Source organism: Colletotrichum siamense, assembly GCF_013390195.1.
Source record: "Colletotrichum siamense strain Cg363 chromosome Unknown KSG_Cg363_contig02, whole genome shotgun sequence".
Taxonomy (NCBI): domain Eukaryota; kingdom Fungi; phylum Ascomycota; class Sordariomycetes; order Glomerellales; family Glomerellaceae; genus Colletotrichum; species Colletotrichum siamense.
This window is the reverse complement of record NW_023501015.1, coordinates 1,749,682-1,768,882: the sequence shown is the minus strand read 5'-3', so window position 1 is coordinate 1,768,882 and position 19,201 is coordinate 1,749,682. Positions and strand designations below refer to the sequence as shown.

The 19,201-nt window shown below is 53.1% G+C and overlaps 5 protein-coding genes across 5 annotated transcripts; 2 read left to right on the top strand and 3 right to left on the bottom strand.

Moving 5' to 3' along the window:
• Nucleotides 1–152: 152 nt before the first annotated feature.
• CGCS363_v002461 (uncharacterized protein) lies at nt 153–1,027 on the bottom strand (the record flags this gene model as incomplete). Its single annotated transcript, XM_036634310.1, has 2 exons — nt 153–759; nt 819–1,027. 2 exons carry the CDS (start codon nt 1,025–1,027, stop codon nt 153–155), a joined length of 816 nt encoding a protein of 271 aa, XP_036499733.1.
• A 2,219-nt stretch (nt 1,028–3,246) lies between these two features.
• On the top strand, nt 3,247–3,999 carry XYL1 (Endo-1,4-beta-xylanase 1; the record flags this gene model as incomplete). Its single annotated transcript, XM_036634309.1, has 2 exons — nt 3,247–3,612; nt 3,682–3,999. 2 exons carry the CDS (start codon nt 3,247–3,249, stop codon nt 3,997–3,999), a joined length of 684 nt encoding a protein of 227 aa, XP_036499121.1.
• Nucleotides 4,000–5,943: 1,944 nt separating this feature from the next.
• AO-I-4 (Copper amine oxidase 1) lies at nt 5,944–8,227 on the bottom strand (the record flags this gene model as incomplete). Its single annotated transcript, XM_036634308.1, has 5 exons — nt 5,944–6,091; nt 6,148–6,992; nt 7,043–7,168; nt 7,229–7,805; nt 7,890–8,227. 5 exons carry the CDS (start codon nt 8,225–8,227, stop codon nt 5,944–5,946), a joined length of 2,034 nt encoding a protein of 677 aa, XP_036499958.1.
• A 738-nt stretch (nt 8,228–8,965) lies between these two features.
• On the top strand, nt 8,966–10,784 carry HNM1-6 (Choline transport protein; the record flags this gene model as incomplete). Its single annotated transcript, XM_036634307.1, has 5 exons — nt 8,966–9,204; nt 9,262–9,338; nt 9,409–9,684; nt 9,751–9,919; nt 9,968–10,784. The coding sequence occupies 5 exons, from the start codon at nt 8,966–8,968 to the stop codon at nt 10,782–10,784; spliced, it is 1,578 nt and encodes a 525-aa protein (XP_036499959.1).
• A 168-nt stretch (nt 10,785–10,952) lies between these two features.
• Nucleotides 10,953–13,478, bottom strand: CGCS363_v002457 (putative transcriptional regulatory protein; the record flags this gene model as incomplete). The annotated part of the gene is made up of 6 exons (XM_036634306.1): nt 10,953–11,933; nt 11,992–12,243; nt 12,309–12,571; nt 12,896–13,056; nt 13,106–13,273; nt 13,333–13,478. 6 exons carry the CDS (start codon nt 13,476–13,478, stop codon nt 10,953–10,955), a joined length of 1,971 nt encoding a protein of 656 aa, XP_036499950.1.
• Nucleotides 13,479–19,201: the final 5,723 nt, after the last annotated feature.

Here is a 19,201-nt window from a genome sequence, read left to right as displayed (position 1 = left end):
GTTTCATTATGCATATAGACTACCTATGTGTACCAAATAACAGCCATTTGATAAGACCCAAGTTAAACTACAATGACCTTTGACCCAATACATGCACCCAGACAGATTTGTGTTGAGAGACTATTACATATTCAGACAAGCAAACGACCAACTCATCCCCCTCCACTGAACGTTTCACCTCCAGTCTTGAGATACTCTTTCTCCTCGGGCGTCGACTGCCGGTGCATAGCAAGGTTTCGGTGCGGATACCTCCCAAACTGGGCGATTATGTCTCGATGCTTCATCTCAAAGTCGTAATTGGTTTCAAGCAGGTCTCTCGCCGTCTCTTTCTGTACCGCCAAGACTCCCCAGCACTTCCTCTGATCGTCGTCTCCGGCGGCCCCGTCCCCAGCCATGAGCTCCTCAAAGTCATCCTTCATCTTTTGGTAATGCTCTACCGCCAAGTCATGCAGTGCGAGGTCTTCCGAGTGCATCAGCGGGAGATAGAACCACATGCGGTACGCTACCCGGTATTTTGTCCGGTTGTGCGTTGTCGCGCCAGCGTTGATGGCATGGTGAGCGATGTCGCGGGCGATGGGGTCGAAGAACTTGAAGACGACGGATGATTCAGCGCCACGATAGCAGTTGCGGGGGATCTGGTCCAGGAGCAGAACGAGGCTCAACCACTGGAGTGGCGTGATGGGCCTCACAATGGCGATGATGTCTCTCGAAGTCGCCCTCGATGACTTGAGGGCCTCCAGAGCCGGACGGAACTTCCTCCTATGAGATCCAGTCAGTTGCACGTGTTCGAGGACGCAGGTAAGTGGGCTGATACGAACACGCAGCTCTCGTCAAAGTTCTCGTCGGAGAAGAACCACCGCCCAAGCTGGTTCTTCTGCGGCAGGATGAACGCTTCTTCAGTATGCAGATGCTTGAACCAAAACCTCCGCAGCTTCTCCAGGAGCTCCGGCGTGATGACCTCCTTCAAGTGCGCTGTCGCGTGCGCTCTGCATGCCTTGGACCGGGGAAGGCCGCTCGTCAGCGTCATCTCGTCGGCGGAGTCGCGAGAATAGCCGGTGCTCTGGAAACCGCGTCTAGGCCGAATAGACAGTCCCGATGGCGAACGAGACCCTGCGCATACCACGCGAGGCCCACAACGACGCTGAACCGTCAAAGTCTGCCACGAACTCAACCGCAGCAACGGCAGTGTACGGTCGAAGCACCCCGCATTTCGCAGGCTCCGGCTGATCTGGTGAGGAGGCATGACAGCTACCGCGCCTCCTCCTTCCTCCTCACTCCCCCAACTTGAGAAGCGAGCTGTAATTCGACAAAGGGGGCGCGCGGCGGTGACCTGCGAATCGGCAAAGGGGTGGTGCCACTGGCTGCTCTGACGTCGTCCGATCTCTCGTTCTGGGTTTGTGCGGCCTGGGGTAAAAGGGAGCAGGAAACGTTCTGGGCACGCCTAAATGCGGGGTTTGTGCAGGCTGGGCGGCCCCTTGTGCAAGTAGGGGTCTCTCGCTTGAGGCCGCTAATGCAACGCGGCGTTGTGCTTGGGGTTAGCGGGATGGATGCGCACAACTTGGATTGGCTGGGGGTGGCTTGAGAACATCACTTGATCATGGCAAAAGGGATGGCGCTACGACTACGACGTGGCGGTGGAGGTTTGGAGAGAGAGACGGCCACGCGCTGGAATGTGGTGATGCAGATCAGAGATCGCCAGTCAGAGACACGATAGCCTGATATCGAGCCTAAACACTGGGCTGTTGTGTTAGGTCATCCTCCGTGGCTCATGTGTGGTGGCTCTGTGGCCGTTATTCGTGCGCCGCAAAGAGTCTAGTTTGGCTGGGTTTGTGGTTGAAACATAGCCAGCGCTTAGAGTGACATATAAACTGAATGCCAAGTTTAAGGGGGTTATGTCACCTCACACAACAGCCGTGGGAAATGAACCCGACGATGCGATGCCTTCGCGTTTCTTCCCTTCGTTTGGATACAGTCTCTGCAATTTCATATGCAGTGTAGCGGATCATAAACGCGATGTGAACTTGTGGAGAGAGTTCCGGCTTCCAGAAGACTTGGCTAGCATTTCTGTGGTATTCAGAACTGCCTAAATGCACAAGGTAGTGTGCCTCAATGCCGGAGTCGGTATTGATCCGTACCCCAGACAGAGCTGCAGTAGTCCGTCAATGGCGCCATCCAGTCGGCTTCTTGGGAATCTCGAGTCTCTTTCCTTGAAACCCGGCAGAAAGCGAAATTCCAAGATTCCTCCCGACCGATCAATGGCACTTGCGCATTCAGCCGGCGGTAAAAGGACCTTGGCCACTGCAACCCGAGCGAGCGCAACTTTGGTTCGCATCATCAATTCGAGATTTGTCCCGCCGCCTCCTGAGTTGACAGCGGGCCGCATGCTAGCTCGAGCATCCCGAGCCTTAAAGCTTGTGTTAAGCACAAGTGATGTGCAAGATCCCTCCTCGCTGGACGATGAGCTCCGGGGATCATCTTCGAACGGCCCAATTTGTTGGATAAATAACCCCATCGTCAGCCTTCAAAAAGGAAGCCGGCATGACCGGCTAAATAGCTAATAGGGGTCGGACATGCTTACCTCTTCCAAGCTCGCCAACTCGGCCGCAGTACCGGACTGTTCCCCCCTTGCGCAAAATTGCGGAGAGCACCGACAGGGATCATGCAACATCGGCCCCGGCTTGGCTCATTTACTCCCGACGACGCGGCACTCAATCCGACTCCTGGCCTAAACCCGTCCCGGCGATTGGCGGAACCGCAAAGCTCCTGATCGGTCCATCGCGGCCGTCATCCAGTCACCTTTTGGGCAGGTCTCCCAGCTCCGCCGCCCAAAAAACTCGTAAAGATCGGACAGGACTGGGGAACGCTCGACCAGGGAGCTCTCGCCAACGACCACCCACCGGTTCCAAGAATGCTACCCACGTGGGTCGACGTTAGTTTATTCTGGGCAAAGCGCATCGCTCTGGCCCCCATGTTGATGGTCAATATCCATTGTAAACGGCACTTGAATCTCCGTTTTCCCCTTGTCGTCACATCGGCCTCCCTGTGGTGGATTGATTTGACCCAGCGAGGCAAACAAACCGATCGAAGGGAAATCTGATTGAAAAAGGGACGGCCTCGTCCTCCCAGCTTCGCGATGTTCCTCCTCTCTGCTGCCTCACCGGACTCTCTGTTCATAGTTTTCCGACCGCTCCATTCATTCTTTTAAAACACATTTTTTGTACATACGTATCCAGCTTGTTGATCAACATGCGTTCCTTCGCTTCTATCTTCACGGCCACCCTCGCCGCCGTCGGCGCTCTCGCCGCTCCCGCTGCCAACCCCGGCACCGACCTGATCAAGAGAGCCTCCACCCCCAGCTCCCAGGGCACCAGCAACGGCTACTTCTACTCCTTCTGGACCGACGGCGCCTCTCCCGTCACCTACACGAACGGCGCTGGCGGCTCCTACTCCGTCGAGTGGCAGTCCGGCGGCAACTTGGTCGGTGGAAAGGGCTGGGCTACCGGTACCTCCCGCAGCATCAAGTACTCCGGCACCTGGGCCCCGGTCAACAACGGCAACAGCTACCTGACCATCTACGGCTGGACCAGGAACCCTCTCATCGAGTACTACGTCGTAAGTTGCACCTCGACCCAAGCACACCCACGCATATCATGAACAAGATGCTGACCCCAATGCTTCCAGGTTGAGAACCACGGCGAGTACAACCCCGGTTCTGCAGGAACCCTCAAGGGCACCGTCACCTCCGACGGCTCCACCTACAAGCTGTACGAGAGCACCCGCACCAACGCCCCCTCCATCGACGGCACCCAGACCTTCAAGCAGTTCTGGGCCATCCGCGACAACAAGCGCACCGGCGGAACCGTCACCATGTCCAACTTCTTCAACGCCTGGAAGAACGCTGGCATGACCCTCGGCACCTCTTTCGCCTACCAGATTGTTGCCACTGAGGCCTACCAGAGCGCCGGCAAGGCCAGCATCACTGTCGAGACTGCTGCTTGAGCAGTCTTCGGTTTGATGTGAGGGGGACATGCGATGGAGAGGTAGTGGTTGAGGAAAATATACACGACCGTCGGCATTAGGGAGGATGTCTTTAGTGATTCTCACCGGAGAGCACAGGATCAGTGATGAAGCGAAGGGCAGGCTCTACAGCCGTTGAAAGGCAGACGTTTCACTGAATTTCTTCGAGGGGCACACCCCTATGCTGCAAATAAAATTTTATTCCGCCTATGATGGCGTCGACTTACACAATCATCAGCCTCATCGTACAAGTCCCTATCATTGTATTTGTTTCATCCTGATGCGGTTCGTTTGCGATCTCATGCGAACGCGATGCTGTGCGCCGAGAGACAGACTGAATGACTCAGTGAGTTTTGATGCCGAGCCCGTACTGTATGCAGTTCAAAGCCATGCGAATAGCAAAGCTGATAAGGAATTGAACATACTCAACCCACCAGACGGATGGACTGATGTTTCCTTCTCCCAGCCTAGCGTGCTGGTGTCGAGCCGGTTGTTCGGAGAGTCGGAAGCGGGGCGGGCCTGGAGACCGGGGCTTGTGGGGTTTAATTGTTTGACTCTCGGAGCCGGGCGATCGGAGCGGATGTCAACAAGGGTCCGACTCAGGTAACTATTTACAGAATGGAGAGATGGGCAGTGGTTCATTTATATAAGCATCACTTACGGGAATGCACGGATGGTGACGGGCAGCATCAATTTCGTCTCTCTGCTCCCCACTCATCTCGAGATGGCCGTTCTGGGTTGTTCGCCAACACAGGTAATGTGGAATCTCATGGCGAACGTGCAACGAGCCGAAGATTTCCCAAGTATGACACATGGCAATAGTCATTGATCCGACGGTCAATATCCTTCTGATTCACGATACTCAAACATTACAAAATCGTCCTCGCCACGCTATGAGCTTATCGTGGAGCTTGCACTTTGCATGTCGGCTTCGCCGGCTTCGGACTTTCAATCTGAATTTTGACAAATTTCTGATTCAATATTTCTCATCACCGATACAATCTCTTGATAGCCTCGCAGCTGAACCATAGACAGCGCTTTCCGATCCTATTCCGACTCTCAGCCCTTATCTCTGTGGGGGTTCGTTGACGTGTTTCCCATTCCGAGACCCTTCCGACGCCCACCCACCGGGCCGCTATCTTCGCTTATCGTCTTGAACATCACTGCTAGGTAAGCCTGTGAATCATGCAACTCCTCACCTTGATTGTGACAATGTGTTGCTTTGCCACTCACCCGGTTGAAGGCGAATAAGCCCAAATGCGAGTCATGAGAGATAACGCATCCCGAGGAGTCCGTGATACAGACAGAATAATTGTCATCAAACACCTGAGGCGGATGAGAATCATCCGGGCGAGTATGCGTTGTTGATTGTGTGTAGGCTACTGATTGGTATGCAAAGCAATCGACTTGAACCGTTTCTGTCATACGCGCTTCTCAGTCTCAGCTCACGAAATCGGTCTAGGCCCACGACGTGCCCGTCGGCGATCAGGGACTGAGTAGGACACCATACTTGACTTCGAAAACATGATACTTTCATTTCACTTTCTCTAGAGTCTCGAAGTCGTGGTGACAATCAAAAGAATGCTCCCTCATCAAACACTCTACCTCTAAAGACTGGCCACAGAAACTTAGATAAAGCAATGTCGAGAATTAGTTTACTGTAATTGACGCTTTCTCCCCAGAGTTCACTCAAATTGAACGGCTGTGATAGAAACGGGATTGATCTCAGGGTGGGTAGCTTCGGCGATCTTGGTCTTGCAGGTTGTTGAACAAAATGCTTCCTTTTATGAAAAGATCTAGGCTAGTATGACACCGTCGTCATCTAATCCATCGACAGTCAAAGCTGCCTCTCAAAACCGGTTGCCTCCCTTTTTATATACATGTCGCTGTTCATACAAAATATCATGAATACCATCATCAAATATTCTACAAGTTGCTTCGGATGGGCGTCTCCTTGGCGCAGCATCCAGAGGTCAACTTGGATCCAATGTCCTTGTCTGAAGGCACATCAAGAGCCGGGTTTCCGGTGAAGAAGTCGGACGGCGTGATGTGCAATTGCAGCATCTCAACGGGCCTATTGATTGATTAGTTTCAGTCATCAATGCGAACCAGACAAGTTGTATCACTTACATGACGGGCCAGTCCTCAATACGGGGGTTGTGCGTCAGACCAAAGACACTCCAGAGGACAACATCCTGGTTCAGCACGTCCTCGTTCCTGTCCGCGGCGTCCTTGACACCGCCAACCTCCACCTTGCTCTGCAGGGTGTATCGGCCGCCAGCGAACAGCTCGTGGTCCTTGTACTTGGTGACCCACAGGTGGTGGCTGGCAAACAGCGCACGCTTGGACTGGACGCTGTTGGGGTCGGCGAGCAGTAGCTGCGTCGCCGGTGGCGTGATCTTGTAGCCGACAGGCTTGCCCGTGATGGGGTTGGGCTTGCTGAGGTTCTGGATCTTAAAGACGCGGTTGTTCATCGGCGCCGCGTCGAAGCCCGCCGAGGTCGTGACCTGCGTCTGCCTGACCTCGTAGAGGTTGCCGTTAGGGTTCGTCCGCGAATCCATACGCAGCGGCAGGCTCTCCTCCTGCACGACGGTGTTCTCGTTGCCGTCGATGGAGGGGTCGATGCGCACGCAGAAGACGTGCTGGTGGTTCTGCGCGAGGGCGCCGGGGCTGACGACGTTGCCCCACGGGCTGGTCTTGCCGGGGTCGATGTTGACGACGGAGACGATGCCCGTGGCGCGGGCCTCGACGACAATGCCGGCGGCCTGGTCGAACTTGAAGTTGAAGATGTACTCGTAGTTGGCGAGGGTGATGATGAACTGGATGACTAGCTCGCGGCGGCGGGTGACCACGGCGCGGCCGGTGCGCCAGTTGGTGTGCTTCCAGTTGATGCCGTTGTCCTGCTCGTGGAGGCAGATGACGTTCTTGGACTCAACGGCCGCACCCTTACCGTCGATGAGGACACCATCGAAGTACTGTTGCTCATGTCAGTATACGAGTCATGAGTTAGTTCGTTGCCACGGACCTTGATGACACCCAAGCAATCACAGCCCAGAGTCAGGTTGTTAACAGCGTTGCCCAAACCACCATCACCGAAGTCGAAAGCCTGCTTGCGGTGGAACGGCGGGCGAGGATCAGCGTAGGGCACAGTCTGGCTCCAATGTTAGCGCACACCCCAACAAACAGGTCAGTCTTAATGGGATGAACCCACCATATCACTCATGCTAAGACGGTACATGACCGGTCTGCCATCGTATCGCACATCGTGGACGACAGCACCCTCACGGGGGTTGAAGGTAACGCGCATGCGCCACTTCTGCCACTCAATCAAGTTGCCATCGGTGATGGAGAAACTGGGACCCTCGGGTTGCTGCACTGTCAAGGGCTTGAGATCCTTCCGCGTGCCGTTCGGCAGTAGCTCAGGCACGTACTCGCTCTCCTGGCAGTGGTCGATGATCGTGGGGGCGTGTGTCCTCCCGGACAGGGCATCGCCCTTACCACCAGTAGCAAGCTCATCGATGCGCACGATCTCCTTCTTGTGCGCATCCATAACAGGGATCAAAGGCAGGGGGTAGGCGTAGAAGTTGGAGTCCGGGTTTCCACTTCTCGTGTCCCGGGCGAAAATGAGAGCCTGGAAGAAACGGTTGTCGCCATCTGCGGCGTCAGGGGCGCCGTAGGGCCATGGCTCGACGACGACCTCGAAGCCCTCTGGCAGCTTAAGCTCAGCGATCTTCTCCTTGAACAAGGGGGAGCGCTGGACGGCATCAGCCAGGACCTCGAACTCGTAGCTTTTTTGGTGACAGGCGCGTTAGCGTTGCATTCATCTCGCAGAACCCGCGTGGGGGGTTGAAGATTCGTGGCTGGGAACGTACATGGTCAAACTCGCTTGGTGCTCGGAACCGATAAGCTTCTGATCAACAATCTTCCCGAGACCCAGGTCCACGATGGACTCGAAGTACTGGGCCTTAGTCGCGCCTCCAATAACATCGTAGAACACCTGGGCGCATCTCGCCGGTCTCGGTGATGACGCTGTGAGTTTGCCAGAGTGCTCGAGGTCCAGGAACTTGAGGACCTCAGCCTTTGGTGGTTCCCACAGGTAGTTCTGTCTGAAATCGAGGACGGAGCCGGGGTGCGCAGCGAGCACAATGTCTCGGGCCTTATTGGTCTCCTCCAGAGACAGGGCCGACAAGGGGTGCGGAATAGCTGCCATTATGGGAGGTGCGTATGTGACTCGGAACTAGGTTGCAGAGGCTGTGGGCGTCCGAAGATGGTTGTTCAGGGTTCGTTTTTGAGACTGAGCAAGATTGCGTTCTTATGAAGAAACCAGCAACGCTCGGAATGAATGTCTAACCAACTGTGTCCTTTGATGTCTTAGGTACTGAAACACCAGACTGACCTTCCGCACGTTCGGGCCATTAAATGGTCCACGAGTTCTGGTTGGCTCAGTAGTCGGAAGGCCTTCCGAGAGAGGCGCCCGGAACTGGTCGGAAACCGCGGAACAGCTCCGAGTCAAGGCGCAGCGCCCACGTAGTCTTCTTATCTTCAACCCCGGCCAAGATAAGGCTATTATAAAAGTTAGTTGATCAAAGATCGAGGCACTAGGGGATCCTGGGAAGCTCTTGTGATTGGCCAGCGATTATTGAACCGCAGTTGATTGGGCCTCCCGCTGAAGATAAGATGCCGGACGCCTTGCAGCGGTGCCGCCGTCTGGGTATCGTCTCCATTTTGGTGAATCTCGCAGGTTTGGGAATCTGAATTTGCTCGGTGATAAGATCAAAGAGGAGTTTGAGTAGTCATGGAGATACATAACAAAAGACGTGTGCCCGACAAACCCCGGGATTGAGTCGGTAGATCGTACGACTGTAAGGCGACAATTCGAAATCGCTAGTCAAAATTTGCTTCAGTCTTGTTGTTTTCTTGCTTGTTTTGTGAAATAATGGAAACCGACATGAAGAAAGATACGGTGACCCTTGGCAAAGTCGACTCTCAGAGCCAGAATGAGCCCATTTTCACCGGCGACGACTTGCGACTTGCTCAACTCGGACACGCCCAGGAATTGAATCGACAATTCTCTTTGCTTACACTAGGTGCACTATGTGTGTGTCTTATGGCAACATGGGAGGCTCTGTCGAGTGTTGTTGCGCCGGCTCTTGTCAGCGGCGGCGCCCCTTGTTTGTTTTATAACTTGTGAGTTGATGATGCTTGTTCAGTTGGACCACAGCGGAAGGCTAATAAGTTTTGAAGGATACTTTCAACAATTTGCACGGTATGCATCGCATCCTCGCTGGGAGAAATTGCATCCATCTATCCAACTGCAGGAGGTAAGAGTTGCTGGTTGACACAACACCAAAGAGATCCAAATGAGTTGACGCTGACAACTTTACCTCACAGGTCAATACCACTGGGTTGCGGCGCTGTGCCCGCCCTCGACTCGATCGGCCGCGGCGTTTACAACCGGTTGGATTTCTGTGGGGGGCCAGGTGGTTCTTACCTCTTCCGCCGCCTTCGCGGCCGGTCTCCAAGTGCAGTCTCTCATCATCTTGAACGACGACTCGTATATCCCGGCTAGGTGGCAGGGCATGTTGTTCTATTGGGCAATTCTTGTGTATGCATTGGCCATGAACATTTGGGGACATAGACTTCTACCCACGGCCAACCTTGTGTCCGGTAAGACTCTTTGACATTGTCCGACCTTAGTTGTGGGAACTCGTATTAACATAGAATTGTTATTAGGCTTTCTCCATGGTGCTGGCTTTCTGGCCATTCTTATTGTTCTCGGTGTCATGGCCCCGAAGAACACCGCGTCCTTCGTCTTCAAGGAGGTCACTAACTCTAGCGGTTGGGAGAGTGACGGAATCTCTTGGCTCGTTGGGCTGATTAGCGCCGTCTACCCGTTCTTGGGGTAAGTAGGCACGTGTCCGTGATGCAAGACCAGACTAACGATCCGTAGCTACGATGCCGCATGCCATTTGGCCGAAGAGTTGCCCAACGCGAGTCGCGACGTTCCAATTGCAATGGTGGGAAGTGTCCTCGTCAACGGCGTAATGGGCCTCATCTACGGCACCGTGTTGCTCTTCTCCACCGGCCCGCTCGACGCCCTCCTCTCAACCCCGACCGGATACCCCTTCATGCAAATCTTCCTCGACGTCACCAAGTCCCACGGCGGCGCGACATTCATGTCCTTGGTCATCATTATGACTGCCATCGCCGCCACGGTCGCCGGTATTACATCGACCTCACGCACGCTCTGGGCCTTTGCCCGTGACAGAGCCACCCCTTACGACCAGTACCTGAGCAAAGTCAACAAGCACTCCCAGATTCCGATCTACTCCGTGGTGCTCGTGACCGTCCTCCAGATGCTCCTCGGCTTCATCTACGTTGGCAACACGACAGCCTTCAACGCCATTCTGTCCATGGCCATCATCGGAATGTACTCAAGTTACATCGTCCCTATCGCGTACATGCTGTTCGGCCGCAAGAACATCAAGCCCTCAGACTTTGGCCCCTTCAAGCTCGGCCCCACCGTGGGCCCTGTGTTGAACGTGATCAGTTTGATCTGGATGGTCGTGGTCATCATCTTCAGCACGTTTCCCTCGGCTATGCCAGTGACGCCGCAGAACATGAACTATTCGATCGTTGTGATGGCTGGTTGGCTATTCTTTGGTATCATCTACTACATCTCATACGGCCGCAAGAAGTTCGAGGTGCCGGTGGTGGATAGTAACGTGGTAACAGGCATTTCTGTCCCTGCAGATATCAGCGTCTAAGGAACGGAAACGCGAGGATAGGGGGAGGACATTGACAAGTATTGGTTAGATTGTAACATGAAAAGTTTTCGCTTGGCTGCAATTCAAGTCCCCGTCCTCGCACTGATATGTTCCGTGATTCAAATTAGGGTTATGCGCTGATGCGGTTTGACTGGTCCTTGTGCTGGATTAAATCAAACCCTGAAAACGTCGCGAAATCTCCTCCGGGTCCCCTAGCGACATGCCTTGCTCATTCACTCCAAAGAACCCTACCGGAAAATCAGGCGGCGCCGGGTGACCGCCATTCGCATGACCAAAAGCGTCGAAAAGATTCATCAGATCGTTTCCCATGTTGAACATGTCGGGAATTGAGCTGTTGGCCTGCGGGCTTGTGTCCCAAGCATCCCATGCGCTGTTCTCCGGCCTCCTTCCGTCTCGTTCGCCCGGGCCCGGGTTCTGGTGTGGGTCATCCGGCCGGGATTCGGCCGCGTTCTGCTCCGTATCGTCCCCTGCCTGTGGCGCATCTGCCTTCTCAGGGTCACTCCGAAGACCGAGAGATTTGACACCTGGAAGCAAACCTCGAATGGTCTTCCAAAGCCTTCGGCTTGCATGCCCATGTCGTGAGAATCCCTTGACAAGCTGCACTGCTTTCAGGAAGCTCTCCTTACAGGGCTCAGTAAACACACCCGGTGCGTGACATACAGCGAGCAGGATCACGGCTAGTGCGCTCATCAGGAAATAATTGAAAGCGTGCTGCTGTCGTGCATAGATATCGCTAGTATCGTTGAGATGCGTCAATACTTGTATGGTATCCAGTGCGATTTCCGTGACTAGTTTGGCACTCTGAATGTCGGCCCTGATGCTTGCGGTGCTAAGGACATGATGCCGGTGGATGAGCGTTCGCATGTGATTTCCGCGTAGGTAGAGTAATGATCGAAGGCGGTGCATGCTTCTCGGCTGAGTCCGGGGTGCGAGTCCAAGCCTAGGATGCCGAATACGGAGGTCGTCCGGGATGGAGTTGAGCCAGTTCTGCGTCATGAAGTCCAAGAAGGCGACTGTGTCCTTGGGAATGAATTGTGATGGAGACTCAAAGGGCGGCAGGGCCTCCCATACTTTGGAGCAAAGCCTGCCGTAGGACACCATGCACCTCAAGTAGGGGTAATTCTCTCCCTGGAGCGACCGTCAGTCGGTGTTGCTGTCCGAAGGAAGTTGATGGCGAAGAACTTACCGGCTCGGGTAACTCGGGATCTATGTCCCTGTCAATGAGGCCGAACGACAGACTTGTCCCGAAGCTCCAGCGGCGATCCAAGACGTAGACGCACCAGAAGCATCGTACGGCGAGATCTCGCTGCCTGGGATCTTTGAAATTGTCCAGGAGAATCGCTCGTCGATGGAGGCCAATCTCGAGGCATTCTCTGCCGGAAATGCCGATAGCCCTCCATGCTAGAAGCTCCTCACCACAGTGGAACCAGTAGAGGCTCTGACACGATGTCAGCGTGGGCACTCATCGGGTAAGCTGTTCGTCCGAGGAAAGACTTAGCTCACCAACATAGTCATAATCTGCAGTTCCTTCAAGTCGATGAATGCCTCGCCCGAGACTCGACACACAACGGGCTCGACGGAGTCAATCAACTTCGTGCTTATGGGATTCTGCCCCTGAGCCTCCATTACTATCGATATAGCAATCGCGACCTTGGCAAGCTGGACATCCTTCTCCTCGATCTTTGGCCGCTCCTCTTCTGGGACATTTGGGTCCGCCGGTGGATTCTGCAGGTGTCGAGCGTAATAGAGTATGTGTGGTAGATTCGCTGAGACATCTTTGATATTAGTAAAGGGGTAGACTGACTCCATTTCCTCTGAGTAAACGTCAAGCAGACGAAGGATTTCATCAAATTCTAATGTCAATAGGCAGTCCAAATCTTTGTGAGATGACGCTGTCTGGTCTTCGGATATGACGGAAGGTGCTCGCTGGGATGCAGCCGGCGAGGCAGATCGGCTCGTCGGTTCCTCATCGCCAGTTTGAATTCGCATGCGGGTGAGCGACGTCTCAGCGATGCGAAGGCTAAACGCCGATCTCGTTGGTCCGACAAACTGAGGTTCCCTCGGCTCACTCGGCCGACGATTCGACTCACTCGCGTAGAGAGGGCTAGGATGCTGTGGACCACCGAGAGCAGCTGGCGAGCGAGTGTTGATATGAGCAACTTTGCCATTGAGCTCGCGAAGAGAGGATGTCAAGCTGGCGACCTGTTCTCGAAGGGCGGCTACCTCGTCGCTGAGATTCTTATACTGGGAGCTGTAGTCTTGTCAGCTGGAGTGAGATGAATGCGATGACGGTGACGTACGGATGTTGTTCCTCCCTCTCATGAGTAGCATCCCGGTCTTTATCTTTTAGAGGCGTCTGCTGAGGCCCGGGGATGAAGACGCACTCGGCACCGTTGGAGAGGCACCGCCGGCATACGGTCTGATGGTCCTCCTTGATGCACTTCAGCTTCCGCTTCTTGCACTCATTGCTAAGCGATCGTCGTCTTAGAAACTCGACTCAAAATATCACGAGCATCCAGTGACTTACCAAGCGACAGGCGTGTACTTCGCCCGCTTGCTGCGCTGGCCTTCGCCGGTCGCGGGCGCGGCGCGCTTCTGCACTGGAGCGGATCCGGCGCGGGTCGACTGCGGCGTCGCGGCCTCTGCCGGCGCTGCATCAGCCTCTGGGCCCATAACGTCCAATCGATCGGCCGGTCGCCAGTTGAGACCCGGGGCCGGAGGGATATGGAGCACTGCGGAACGCGTCGTTGATGGTTCGGAATCGATGGCGAGGATGCGGCTCGGCGTGAAAAGAGGAGTTCCGAGACGCGGTGACTGCTCCGGCGAAACCGCACACACTACGCCCTTATCATGACGCTAATCAGCCCCCAAAACATGGTGGGTCCTGAATGAAGTCCTGGCTGAGCAACTCATTCAACAGGGGTATCTTACCTGACAACAACGTCTGTTCACTCTTGTTGTGACGTCAACATCAGTTGCGAGTCATGTACAACCGCCACCGAGAAAGAGATCGCTTCAAAACAATTGATACGTCGCTCAAAGCGGCCCTCTCTGCGGACGATAAACCAAACCTAGATTACTTTTGCTCGAAGTTCATGTTGTTCAACAAAACCACGATATCTTATATCTTCAGCATTCAATTTTTCAGTCAAGGTTTGCCGACTTTAGCAGCTTGAAGCTTTGGGTCAGACTCATGAGTGCGATATGCAAAACCCTCCAACGCAGAACAGCACGTACTAGTTAGTAGACAAGCGGGTTAGCCCAACATGATAGCACCTTGGAAATCGCACGAGAACGCTATTTCAAAGACATTGACTGTGACTATGAAGGTCGGGGATAGCCTACTGGAGACGTATAATTGAATTAGGCAGGCCAATCTACATTGAGATAACAGGATTGACCGTGTTTATTGGCGCAAGTGGTTTTCCTTTAGAGCTAAGATCGCTGCATAACCTGAACCGAATCAACTCAAGAAGCATGTCTGGTCCCTCCTACACATATGCAATTTTGGCCACGAACACAAAACTGACGAGGGCCAAATGCATCAAGCATTTGAAATAAAAACTACGTCTTCTGGGTTTTGTGGCCAGCACTTGTCAAGCCACTCATAACTGTGCAGGGCTAATACAGGCGGTGAGCAGGGATCCGACACGGACATCACGCTACGATCAGCCGATCGCTCGATACCTTTGGAAGCCATATTCATTACTCCTCCTACTATAACCAATGCTTATCACTTTGTTCGACGCGTCTGAAAAGAAAAGGCTGTCTGTGATATTCTGTAGCTAGATATTCCTTGAATATTCAGGTATACAAAGGTTGTAAATCATGGGTTGGTTGCTGGCTGATTTTGAAAGGGCCTCGTGATCGAGGGGCTCGACAAGGCAGTCGTCTAGTAGTCGCATGTATGTCTCGGGACTATTGTATGCTTTTACATGGGAGGCTTTGGGCAGCTGTTAGCATCCGCATCGGTCCTCGGGTGCCGCCTCATATGACCTAGTCCGGGCGTCTCTTGATCTACGTTCAGCTGCCTCGATGTTAGCCAGATTGGGGATCTTTCTCCGTTTCGGGCCGCTCCCGCCACTATCACATATTTTTTGCATACTCCAAGACTCTGGCACTTTGCCAGAATGCGCTTCGTCCCGCAGTGTTTCAGTCATATTTCATGGTGATAGGCCCAACCCCGCATATACAGGGAGAGTGGAGTGGTGAAAATGGGAGCTGAGCTCTCCGTGGCGTTCTTTTGGCCAGCTCTTGGCAAATAGCAGTCGTGGTGCGAGGTGGGAAAACGATACGTAAACTGGCATGAAGAGCGGCAATGAAGGGTTTATGAGGGTCTTTCACGGGTGCTTCCAAACCTCACAGAAGAAGTGACTGCGACTGCATTATGCATAAAAGGTGCTCCTGCTCCGTGCGATGACCCGACAATCGAGCTGATATTCCTAGTGTGTGTCTACACGAAGCTGACGCTGTATCGAAACTCTTCCTCTTCCTCTTCTTGCAAACCACCGACACAAGTAAAGCTTGTCACTCAATTCAACTCCTCAAATTCACACGCTAATCCAACTCCTGTTCAGGGCACTTTCTCTCCAATCATGAGCTACAAAATCTGGCTGGAGGAAAAGCCGCACTCCTTGGAAGGCCATGTCTTTGAGGCGACTCTCACGTTCAATGGCAGAGAGATTTGGGGCCCTAGAGGCGCTCACGACAATACCTTTCGCCTCAGAGATGCTCTTCACAAGGCCGATCCTCGCTTTGATATCATTTTGAAGAAGAAGAGCCATTCGCTTGAAGGCCATATCCGCTACATCAGCGTCATCCACCATGGGCGACTTATCTTGAACAAGCTTCCTACTCACGACAGTATGGAAGGGTTGGTCAAGGCTGTCAATGAGAAATGGGCCGAGGGTGGTACGTATGGAATCACTGGTATACCTCGACCCGATGACCTGGAGGACAAGACCATCAACATCCCATTTGTCCCGGACATGCCTGTTCGGTATAACGTCGAGATCTTGGCAACTGACAAGAAGCTCCGTAAGCAATGGACGCTTTTCGTGCTTGCTCTGGAGAAGTTCAAGAACAAACCTATCCAGGAGAAGCTGTCGTACTTCCAAATCGCGGGTATTGTAAGTCATGGGCATTGGCACGTGTGCAACGATGCAAGGATGGTCACTGACTTACTTCTTCCAGCATGCTGCACCCTACCAACCGTGGGATGGAGCTCCGAGAGGTCCTGTTAACGACAAAGGAAAACCACTGGGATACTGCGTCCACAATGGTCTCAATTTCCCCACCTGGCATCGCCCATACATGCTACTCTTTGAGGTACGTACAGACTTCCATTTTGAGTTTTGAAGAACTTCTCAGAAAAGACAACTAACAGTAATGTAGCAACTGATTTGGGAGAACATGAACGAAGTTGTGACTCACTGGATTAGGGAGCATGGCTTACCCGACGAGGAAGCCGAGGTCTGGTACAAGGAGGCTGAGGCCTGGCGTCTTCCTTACTGGGACTGGGCTGCTCAGCAGACGTATGCTGAGGACTTTGCCTGTCCAGAGGTTCTGGTCCAGGGTCCCGTGCGCATTTACCCACCCGCGTTGGTCAGGGACCGTTATCCTGAGGGCGGCCTCTATGCCAATCCGTTCTGGGGCTTTAACAATCCAGTTCGATACGAGGACGGCGATGATCAAGGTGATCCCAGGCCGTTTGGAGATATGCCGGAGTCACTCAAGGAATGGAACATACCTCAAACTGAACAACGCGATCGAAAAACGGGTGCGTTGGAGGACATATTGCCTGTAAGTGGTGTTACAAAGATTGTGGCTAGAGGCCACCTCCCCCGCTCAAAGCATGACTTGAGGGCTAACGGATAGATATTGTGCAGTGGGATAAAGTCTCTGGAGTCAGCCGTTATGGTCTTTTTAGGAAGGACAAGGTCGAAGGTCTTCACACTGAGAGGTCGGATGAGAAATACACGTACAGGGGCCTCGGCGGTGTCAACAATGCCTGGCAGGCCAATACCGTCTTTGCATCAATGAAGAAGGACAACGCATGGTATCATCCCCGTCCCGACCAGAAAGATTGGAAATTTCAAGGTCCTGGCAGTTTGTCTGACGGGATTAACCGCATGTTCTGCCCCAACTATTTAACAACTTATGAGGAATTTGCTTCCACGAAGTTGTATAAAGAAAAAAACATCCGTCCGTGCGGATATCTGAACCTGGAGTACATCCACAACAACGTCCACGTGAGTTTTACCACATGCTTCCCCTTCCTTCGCGGGGAAGAGGAAAAGCGTTGACAATTACATAGAACCTAACTGGTGGAGGTAAATGGGATCTTGGGATGGGTCACATGAGCGATGTCCCTGTTGCAGCTTTCGATCCTGTCTTTTGGCTTCATCATTGGTGAGTATGAAGGCACATCTCAAATCGACCCCACTATATTAATTTGAGAACTTTACAGCCAAATTGATCGGCTCTTCGCCATCTGGCAAGCATTGAACTGGGAAAAGTGGTGGGATGGCACAGAACCTGATCATGTGGATCCTCATGACAATCGACACACTCTGCTTCAGCCCTTCCATCTCAAGGACAATGACCCGGAGAAGCAAGTCTACACAGCAGATCTCACCCGAGACTGGAACAAACTCGGCTACAGCTACGACGTTCTCAAAGAAACCGCTGCCGTTGAAGACGTCGTTGATACTGCTGATGGTACGCTCAAGGAGGAAGCTTTTAAGAGTGCTCTGCGAGCCAAACTTGGCTCCCTGTACCCGAGCGCTCCGACTGAGGGAGGTCTCGACAAAAAGCTGGCTCCAATCCCAACTCGAAGTGCGAAAATGGAAGACATCGAGTGGTTCTCTGGCAACCCCGAGAGAGCTACGTGGAACGATTACATCATCAACGTCGACTATGATCGGTACGCTGGTGGGGGCTCTTCATACTCGGTTGAATTCTTCCTCGGCGGTCCTAGGGCCGCGGACGCGACCGACAACTTTCATCCCCTCAATTACATCGGCTGCGTCTACACTTTTGCTGGCGATCAGCTCGGGAAGTGCGGCAATTGTTCCAATCAGGCACAGAAAGGAGTTAGATCGCGTGGTCAGCTGCCTTTGACGGTGCATATTCTCCAACAGGCTGCTGATGAGATCCACTTGCTCAAGACCTACGAGGAGGACAAGGTGAAGAAATATCTTACTGAGCACTTGAAGTGGAGGTTTGTACTACTGGGTGGCAAGGTAGTATCCCAGGAGCGCTTCCCGAATACTGTTGTCACTGTTCTCAAGGGCACGGGTCGCTTCAAGATCGAGAAGAAGAAGCCTGTGAAGAACAACTTGAAATTGGCCAGTGTGATGACCGGAGTTTCTTATCGGATGCTCTCGGAAGCCCCTCATAAGTTGTCATCTGATCAGGTCGCGGTGTCGGTCACGTCTTATGATTCCAATTATGAAGCTCTTGTGGACGTGACTAAAGGCAAAGCGGGTGGTTACAGGGGCGAGTGATTCCACGGGCTAGAAGGAAGCGGAAGGTAGAAGAATCGTATCATGCATGAAATAAGGTCAAGATATTAATTTCTTTTGACCGCTGATGAATCACGTACTTTGAATTGCTTGAAAACAAGTGTCACTAGCAAAACCCTGATGACGGATTGGAGGTAATTGGAGCTATCGAGACCCTCTCCAGGCTGAAAGCGTCCCCTGTAGCCATTTTTCAGTGAATGAGGTCCCTCTGCTTCGCTAAATACTTTCCGCAGCCTCATGCACTAATATACAGGCTCCACGAAAATGGTGAGGTAGCTGAGGGCACGCTAACATAATCATGTCTCGGCCGTTGAGGGGACAGCAACGCGCGAGCTTCAGCCAGCCACCAGGCTCAGCTCTTCTTCTGCCAAGAAGCAAGACAGACATGTGTGACTTGGAACGGGACGTGCCAAAACGGGTAAGGGTGAACTTCCTTAGCCTCGAAACAAGAGTCGTCCCATGCTTTCGAGTTTCTAACTCTATGAATGAAACAACTGTCGTGGCTATCGCCGTTAGTGTTTTCGTAGTCGTCGTTATCGTTATTGTCGTCGTCGTTGCCCCCGTCGTCGTTGCCCCCGTCGTCGTTGCCCCCGTCGTCGTCGCCCGCCGTCGTCGTCATCGTCGTCGTCGTCGTAGCAATCATCATTGTCGTTCTCGTTGTTCTTATCATTGTTATTATTATGACTATCATCGTTGTCGGCATTATTGTTGTCATTTGTTGTCATCGTCCGTGTCGTTGTTATCTCTATTTTGATCCCTTCTATTATCACGCTGATCAGGGGTCACTCAGTATACAGGAAGCATGGTCGCGGACACATATGAAAATCAAGCAATTGCTTTGACAGTCACTCTTTCAATAGGTGCTGTTAG